At 41.0% G+C, this 9,738-nt stretch overlaps 1 protein-coding gene across 1 annotated transcript in view; it reads right to left on the bottom strand.

Moving 5' to 3' along the window:
- Positions 1-1,937: 1,937 nt before the first annotated feature.
- Positions 1,938-9,738, bottom strand: part of LOC308285931 (protein-glutamine gamma-glutamyltransferase K-like) — a 39,204-nt gene continuing 31,403 nt past the window's right edge. The window contains exons 10-14 of the mRNA XM_080726866.1: positions 9,185-9,338; positions 7,402-7,686; positions 5,349-5,509; positions 4,700-4,836; positions 1,938-3,362 (exon numbers count right to left, since the gene is read on the bottom strand). Of these exons, the coding sequence (XP_080582992.1) occupies positions 3,218-3,362; positions 4,700-4,836; positions 5,349-5,509; positions 7,402-7,686; positions 9,185-9,338 (882 nt within the window). The 3' untranslated portion in view covers positions 1,938-3,217. The remainder of the gene's footprint in view (positions 3,363-4,699; positions 4,837-5,348; positions 5,510-7,401; positions 7,687-9,184; positions 9,339-9,738) is intronic.

Genomic DNA, 9,738 nt, shown 5'->3' with positions numbered 1-9,738 from the left:
GGCAGGGTTTGCAGTTGTAGGCAGGTACTGTTATTATCTGTCAAGTTGACACATTTATTGATAAAAACCCATATAGGCTAGTCACCGGGCGTGGCGTAGTTAAATTGCAACATATCTTTACAAACCACACTTATTCATGGAATAGATTCTTTATGTTTCTGATGATGTAACAAAAAGGCTGATTCTGGCCTGACGTCATTATGTTATACAGCCTACCTATCAAACCAGTATGGGCTTGTTAGACAGATTATACGTTTTTTCTTTTCTGTTTCTCAACCTTTTTTGGGCCAGTGCACCCTATCCAATATCCAGGTCCAGTTATCTTGCTATGAAGTAGCATACATACTCAATTAAAATGGAAGCTTTATTTTTATTGTGTATTGTGTTGCTTATATAATGTTGAAAATATCTCATAGATTTCCAAACATTAGATTTTACATTAAACTGTCATCATTCCCAGGGAAAGAAAAAAGTGCCAAGGTGTGAGTCAAAAGTGTTGGACAAGAAACATGAGGACACAAACTACAGGGACAAGGAAACTCAACACTGACCTGATACTGACCATGATACTGACATGATACTGACAAGCCCGTCAGTGAACAAACACTCTATAGTAATGACTACTATCTGAATATAGAGCTGTAACTAAAGAGAAACCCCACTACCTACTGTATAAATCAGCATTCCAAATGACTCAGACTGACCATTATCTTATCATATTTGTTTTATTATCAATACAGACAATACACAAAAAAAAGTAGATAAATAGTATTCAAAAATGTTATTAAAACAGTTTCCTTCACATTGTACTTTAAGTGCAGGAGCAAAAAGGAACACAAAACGCATATTGAAAATGAGGCTATTGTGGTACAGTTGTGGTACAGCAGGTTTTCTCTCCCCTGACATGATTGCATTCCCATTTATTCCTGCAGTGGCATTAAGAGGGCACACCTTGAAAGGTGCACGTATAACATAATACTGACCTCACTCACATGAACACGTCAAAGACATTCGGGGCAACCTTCTATATGGGAATTCTATGTCAATATAAAAATTTACAAATTATTGTTAAGTTCCCGTTATGGGCAAGGCCTACTGTACTAGTTTGGAACGTGTGCCCGTCCAGAGCGGGCTACTTCTGGAGAACCGTTCATCTAATCGACTTCACGCTCAACACTGTGCTTCCTACCCATCAAATATAAAGTGGATCAGATGTGCGGTTCCTGAGAAATGCAAAGGACAGAGAGACAGTCAGACAGACTGACAGACAGACTGTCTGACAGACAAAGAGACACACAGAGATTCCTGTAATGTATAGATTATTATGTTATTTTGTCAGAAGTAGACATCTCACATGAAAGTGTTTTGTTATTGGTTCTTACAGCAAAGAAAAAACTAAAACCTCTCATAACATCATCAAATCAGACAGAAAATCTGAAAATATGGGCAGTTTATACTTTTTTTTTTTTATTATCTGATAATGATATAACAAATATGTTGCCTAATATTTTTGTTTCAACCATTTCAGGCAATGCAACAATGTTCTAGCTTTTGCATTTACTTCATTATAAATGCAAGTAATTCATATTATATAAAACAAATAATATGAAATTCAATTATGGTCTCTTAGATCCCATTTGGGAGATGTGCTCCTCCTTCATGTGTTGTTTAATTTATACCCGGTGTGATGAAAATAGAATATATGCAATGTGTATCTGCTATTGTCATCACACAGCACTGGCACGCTACAAAATATAATCAGGCTTAATCCATTTAGAACGGGTACACATTTTTGTGTATCATTATTTTATGATTTAACTATTGAAAAATAGCAGATATACAAGCTCACAGCGCGGCACCGAGTGCCGCGCTGCGAGCTTGTAGATCTGCTATTTTTGAAAAATCGTGAAAATTAGATTTTTGACCCGATTCTATAAGTGTCTTTTGAATCCTTCTAAGACTTTTTGAAAAAACCTGTGTTTCTATGTCAGCAATCTGGCCAGCCATCGTCAAAGAAAAGGTCCTTTTCACTTAAATGGAGCTCTGTTAGTCTGTTCTTGAGAGACTACTGTGTCAGTGGTTCTCATACTTTTTCATGTGAAGGACCCCCAAAATGATATTTATTTGGCCACGGACCCCCATCTCAAAATATTTAGTTCCAGGGACCCCCCAGAAGCAAAATTTGAGTTACAAACGTTCGCTTTGAAAATACATATATTCAAAGATTTCACAACTTTTTCAAAAATAGCAGATCTACAAGCGCACTGTGAGCTTGTATATCTGCTATTTTTCACTGGTAAAAGCATTCAATAATTCTAGGCCTAAATGGGTTTTAAAGTAAGCCATGCGAGGCACATTTTGTCAGACAATACTCTACAACTATACAATACTGCAATACTACAATATCTTGCATGCATCTTGAAATAGATAATAAACATAACACTCAAATATAGTGAACTGTACATGAAAATATGGCACCTTGAAATGATTTGTTCAGTGTGTTGAAACAAGGCTATTATTAGAAAAGTCCATTGAGATAAATAGTAATCATATGTAAATGTTTGCTACAGTAGTTTAACGACTGTTTTTCACGAAAAGTACTTCACTTGCACTTACATTAAATGCTTTAAATGTTTCCACAATATTGTTTACAGTGAAATGCTGCTTCGGAGCAAGGCAGATAACGATTTTATCGTGACACAAATTAAGGGAATTAATAATACTGGTATGTATCACTATAACAGTTGATTGTCTCTCCAAAGTTTAAAGAAATGCCAGAATTATTATTACATTTAACATCATTCAAAGGCACTTCTGTGAAATTATTGATTTGGTATACGGTAACTATAAAAAAAGAAACAATAACAGTTGATTGTCTCTCCAAAGTTTAAAGAAATGCCATAATTATTATTACATTTAACATCATTCAAAGGCACTTCTGTGAAATTATTGATTTGGTATACGGTAACTATAAAAAAAGAAACACCCCAACAGTGAAGTGAGATGGGCGATGCTTCTCATCAGTGGTGGGCAGTAACAAAGTACAGTACATTTACTTGAGTACTGCACTAATTTCTGTAAATAAAATCTGTATTATTTTAGAAATAATTGACACATTGTGAGCTTGTACATCTGCTATTTTCTGATGAAGTCTCCCCCAGCATGGGGTTTAAGTGGTTCAGCACTGGGGGTTGAGTACTTTGTCCACCTCTGCTTCTCATTGGTTAAGGACGACAATGTCAGCCACCCCGTGGACCTGTGTGAGTTGTTTACAGTCCAGAGATGCCACCAGTTTCCTGGCCCCGGGCTGGGTGGGGACGAAGTGTTCTGTCAGCGTCACCGTGGCGTGGCCACCAACGTCACTGCAAGAGAGGCAAAACACAGGTGGACATCAGTCACTGAGTTGAACGCCGAGTTGTTACTTAATATTATACCACAGGTAGTGCCGGCGAAGCAACCTGATTGGTTGAAATAGCTATCTACCCGTGCTTCAAACCAGCATCACCGCACGCACCGTGCTTCAAACCAGCATTATCGCACTGGTCTAATCAAATGCAAACAGATCAGCTGTGCCAGGTCCTGTCCCAGCACTATGCTAAGTCACTATGCTACGCTAGCCGTTTTCATGGGAAGTTCAATGACATGAAATTAATGGTGTTTTTTTAAAGGTAACTGTTGCATAATCACAATATTACACTCGAAGGTGTGCATTACCGTGGTTAATGGCACTTCAGCGCTGCTTACGGAACTTGGCTCCGCCTCATTCCTGCAGCAACGCTGTCATGCCATTAACCACGGTAATGTTGCAGTGTAATATTGCTTAATTGTTTGTGTTTTGATACTTAATGAAGTTGTGTTCAACGCAAGTTCAGGAGTAGAGACCACCCTCTGCTTATCACGGCCACCCTGTTCTCAACCGCCTCCATATATTCTCCACTCCTTCGCCACCAGTGTTGATTTCGACTAAAATGACGACATTTTTTTGTCGACTGCGTTTTTTTCACAGACGAAAACGAAATAAAAACGAAATAAAAACGAAGCTGTGATGCCTAAAACTAAGACTAAATATATTGACTATTTCATCAACAAAATAAAAACTAGACTAAAACGTTAGGGAGGGACTAGTGGAGAAGCGTCATTTTATGTTTGGTTGCTCTCAGGTGTTGCGTGCTGAAAATAGCAGATCTACAAACTCACAATGCGTTGCAGCTTGTAGATCGGCTATTTTCAGCACACAATCAAGTGTAAAATCATTCATTACGATGCCATCAAGGCCTGCCAAAATACATTTCAGTTGACTAAATCAACTGTAGATTTAGTCGCCATAAAATCTTATATTTAGTCGACTAAAATTAGACTAAAACTAAAACTTTTAAGGTGACTAAATTATGACTAAAACTAAATGACATTTTATTCAAAAGACTATGACTAAAACTAAATCAAAATTTGCTGTCAAAAACAACATTGTTCGCCGCTCCCAATTCACGATCACCCGCACCTGCTACACCCATGCCTCCACTCACCACAGCCAATCCTTCCTGCAATCCCCACGGTTTAAATACACCTGTGATCACTCGACGACTTGTTTGTTCTGCTTCAGCTCCTCCTCCGCCCCATCCCAACCTCCTCCTCCATTCCTCCATTTAATGCCATTCATTTCCTTTCATTTCATTCAGAAAGGTAGATGTCAATGTCTTACCCAACGATGACTTCGTGGCCCGTCTGCAGACCCAGGCCCTCCACTCTGAACACCACGCCCCTCAGAGTTCTGGGCAGAGGGTTGGTGAAGGTGATCTTAGCTGCCATCTCCTTGCCCACCACGGCGTCTCCCAAAGGCTGCAACACACACACACACACACACACACACACACACACACACACACACACACACACACACGCACACACACACAAAGCACTGTAAAATCGATCGTACCTTCCATGGAAAAAATCCTCACTGTAAATGTAACTCTGTAACAGTGGTACGATAAGGGTCAGAGTTTCAAACATAAATGAACTCTGGGGATTGTACTGTGGAACATACTAAATCATTCCTCTTGCACATTTAACACATTTAAGAGTCAATGAAGTTACAGTATGTGATTGTGCTAATGTTTTACTGAATCCAAATGCTAACTATTGTCAACTTTGCTGTGATGATGATGCAGTGGTTCTCAAAGTGGGTTCCAGAAACCCTCAGGGGTCATTGAGCGGGTTCCAGGGGGTCCCCTACTAAATGATTGATAGTTATGAACCAAATGGATAAATAAATGGAATAAATTGTAGGCGTTCCTGGAAATGTAAAACTTTGAGAATCACTGCTGTGATGAATAAGTGTCTCAGTTGATTACCTTGATGTTGAGGTCAGGTGTGCGCAGTCTGAAGGTGGTCTGGTTGGCCAGGACCTGCTGTGTCTCTACAACCCGTCCTGACAGGGTTAACATCAGGGCCGCCTGGTCCACCAAGTGGTCCTGGTACTGTTGGACGGGCAGCACCCAGTCTATGGTCTTCTCTGTGGAGGGTGCAGGTATTACAGTTGGATTACCTTTAGTTAACCTGCAATACGATCGTATTCAACAGGGGTTCCCAAACTTTTTTGTCTCAGGGCACCCCATGAATATATTTTTAATCCGAGGCACCCCAACATTATAATTTTCACTCCCAGCACCTTATATTTATAGCATATCGTCGTTGTCGGGTGGAAACCTTGTATGTCTGCTGCAACCATTCGTTTTGTATTTATCATCTATAAAATGTACTAAACTAGTGAAAACAGCAGATCTACAAGCACACACTAGTTTTGTGCGACAGTCTTGTGATGAAGCAGAGGTTTGCTTTACCAAATTTGAAACTTGGAGATATGAGGTTTCTGCCCGACAGTGACGATATTTTAGTGATTATGTTGCGAGTAAAACGTTGAGATAATAGCCATTTTGGTTAGAACTGACTGAAAATAACTTCAAGTTCAAGTTTAAGATGATACTAAATATTTTTTCAAGTGTTCAAATAAATTCCAAATATTATCAAATGATCTCGCGGCACCCCTGGACTGCCGTCACGCCAGGGTGTGTCACCCACTTTGAAAACCCCTGGTATACAACATGTAGTGGGGGGAGGGGGGAGGGGGGGGGGGGTCCCTGCTTCATCTGTCTCAGATATGGGGTCCTTGCTTGGCCTGAAAAACGTTGAAGACTCCTGGTTTAAGTCAGTGGTTCTTGAGGGGGTCCCAGGTGGTCCCCAGCTAAATGATGTAGAGTTGGTAACCCCCATTTGGTTTCATTTCATGCTCTCAAGAGTTAAATTATTGTAAAATATCTGCATCACTCAGGGTTCCCACACTTTTCCAGAATATTTAACCTGATTTCCAGGACTATATTACAATAATTCAGCTCAATAACGAGTCTTGCTCCTATGCGCAATGCCCAAAGACAGGTAGTGTATGCCAGTGGTTCTCAACCTTTTCAGGCCGTGACCCCCGAAATAATCATATTTGAACTGGGGACCCGGCGCCCTGACGAATTTGAGAATTTTATTGTGAAAATAGCCGATCTACATGCTCACAACGCCTCGCGTTGTGAGCATGGGAACCCTGATGGGAACCCTGATCACTTAATTTAAGTCTCTAGTCTACACAATTAGAGAAAGTAGGAAAATGTTATATTTTGATAAACATTTGCCTGTTATCTCTCCCATGGCACCACATCAACACAGCATATGGAATTGTGGACAAAATCTTAGCCAACGATAACAAAATATTCATAAAAAGTATATAAAAAGTTTTGGGAGGCTGAGAGGCTAAATGTCACCAGATGGTGGTCCGTGGCTCAAATGCCATAAAACATAATGGACCTTGACATGAAAAAGGTTGAAAACCACCGGTCCAAGTAAGGTTAATGGTCTTATATAGGGTATTCACCAAATATTTGAATATTCTTTTTTCTTTTTTTCTTTTTCTCTTTAAAAAAAAATGTATTTCTTCATGGTTGGCTAGAATGAGTTGTCAATGCCCCTGGTGGATGAATTTGTTAATGCTCTATACCAGGGGTTCTCAAACCTTTTTAGGCTGTGACCCCCAAAATAAACATATTTGAACTGGGGACCCCCACCCTGACAAGCACTTGGAATTGTAGGTATTAGATTTAATGTGACTCGGTTCTGCAGATAAATATTGTGAAAATAGCAGATCTACATGCTCACAACGCCTCGCAACGCGAGGCGTTGTGAGCATGTAGATCGGCTATTTTCACAATGTTCGCCTCTTGCTTACTTAATATTTGACAGTTTGGCGAGTCCTGTCGAATATTCGACTATTCGAATACTTTGAGGTAGAATAATTCGAATACTAAAAATCACTATTCGTGATTGCCCTAGTCTCATGTTGTTCATCTGGGGCGGAACACTGACCTTCGTTGGGCAGGAGGTCCACGGTCAGCTGCTCCTTCTTCATGGAGCCCTTCAGCACGCCGGTGTAGTACATGACCGCCACCTGGCTGTGCAGCGTGGCCTTGCGGGGCTCGGAGCTCAGGTTCTTCACCAGGATGCTCAGGCGGGCATCGGCGCCCATCTGCGGGCCCTCGCCCTCCATCCTCACCTCCACGCTCACGTCCTCCGCCACAGGCGAGGAGTAGGCGTCCGGCTTGCTGCCGTAGCGGCTGGCCGTCTCCACCGCGATGCGCTCCTCCTCTGAACCTGTGTGGGTGTCGGAAGATGATCGCGTACAGCAGTGGTTAATTCTCAACCTTTTCAGGCCGCGACCCCCAGAATAATTCATGTTTTAACCGGGGACCCCCTCACCCTGACGAGCACTAAGAGTTGAGGCATTACATTTTGTATCATGTATCATATCACTAAAGTTTCCCAGTTATGCAAGTAAATATAGAATACAATATGATATACAGTTGGCTATATTGTGGGTTAATACAATAAAATAGGCCTGCTTATTACAGAGGTAATTTCAGTCCGCGATCGCTCTCGTGAGCGTGACCGCTCCACAAGCTAAAAAGTAAAAAGTCCACAGTACACCACTGATATTCATGTGCATACTGTATCTGCTGGTCTTATTCTATGAGTGAGTGTATGTGAATATTTTGATCATTTTATGTCCTCTTTGACATGCTCTCCCTCTCCCTGCACCAACCCCCTCGCTTTCTGGAAAACAACAAAAATGATGGAGCTTTAGAGCAAAAATGAATTTCTGCTTCTGACAAGAGAGATAAGAGGATGGGAAGATGGGGGAGGACCCCCTCTCCATCCTCCCATCCTCATATCTCTCAAGGAGTAAAGGAATGTATGGACAGAATGAACCCACGGGCAGAGGATGAAGCCTCATACATCATTCATCATACAACCCCCTAACCCTGCCCCTACTCCAAGTATAAATTCATCTTAAGCAGATTAGCCAGCGAGTAGGTTAGCAACGTCAAGCGTCCAATGCGAGTCACAGGTTACTACTAACCCATGGATAAACCTCAGAATTTAAGTTATGTGCTCAAAATGTTTTATTCCCAATTGCCAGAGGAATGCAGTCCACTCCTTCGGTGACAAGTCATGATTTATGAGACTCTAGAATGTTAACTTATCCTTCCAACCAAAGCAAACTGTGAGAAATGTTTTGACATGAGAATAAGAGCAGGTGAACAGGACGATGCACTCAATCATAGTAAAAGAATAAAATAAAATAATTGAAGTACAGTATCAGTTTGTTTGTTTGTTTCCCCCACAGAGTGCAGAGCAGAACAGGACAGGACAAATGCTGGCTGAGTTGATCCTTTATGTTTGAAATCTGGCTTTAGTTTCCTACTTCACAAGATCTGAACATCGTTGCTGTCGGGCAGAAACCTTGTATCTCCATTTCAACATTATATAGAGCCTATATATTTTTGTAAATGAATCGCCTACTTCATCATACTACACAGTGTAAAACAAAAGTAGCAAAAATTGCCAATCTACAAGCTCACAAACCGTCAGCAACGTGGCACGCTGTGAGCTTGTAGATCTGCACATTTTAAAGTGAAAGTGGTTAAGTGTGTCCCAATAAATATTGAACCAATGAAAAGTATTAACAAGAGCTTGTGAATAAATAATAACTGCATTGGATCTATTTCGGGAACAGTTTTGGACATACAAGGTTTCCACCCGAGCTGCAAAACACCATCAACTGATGGTGTTTTTGCCAGTGTCGCTGTACCTTCTGAGTATTTATAGACGTGAGTAATGTCGGCCCGCTCATCAGATCCCACAGCCTTGGTGCTGATCTTGTGGCCAACAGCCTTCTTCTCACTGTGGATCTGGCTGAAGGTCCCGTCCAAACTCCTCTGCCAGTAGATCTTGTCACTGTTCACCTGGTGGAGAGAGACTGGCTCTGATCAGTGCTCAAACATCACCAGTCTCTTGGCATTCAACTGTAATCGCAGCATTACAGTATGTTGGGAGGTGTGGACTGATTGGCGTTGCACTTACTTACTAAGGACGCGGCCTATTGCCTAATTTATGCCCCGTCCGTCATATGACGATGTGGGACGCCAAAACTAGCAGTTCTCTTTTCAGGGTGCGACAAAAGTATGAATCAATCTCAAACCAATACAGACATTTACCATAATTAAACACATAATACATACACACTATAAACATGAATCCTGATTGCATGTGTTGACTGTCTGATTTCACTGCTTAATTTCTGATAAGGAATTTTTGTTTTTTATTTCTTTAAAGGAGCTATAGTCAACTTGTTCATTGTAGGGC

Source organism: Nannobrachium achirus (genome assembly GCF_963921795.1).
Source record: "Nannobrachium achirus genome assembly, chromosome: 5".
Classification (NCBI taxonomy): Eukaryota; Metazoa; Chordata; class Actinopteri; order Myctophiformes; family Myctophidae; genus Nannobrachium; species Nannobrachium achirus.
This window is presented reverse-complemented; position numbering and strand designations above follow the sequence as displayed.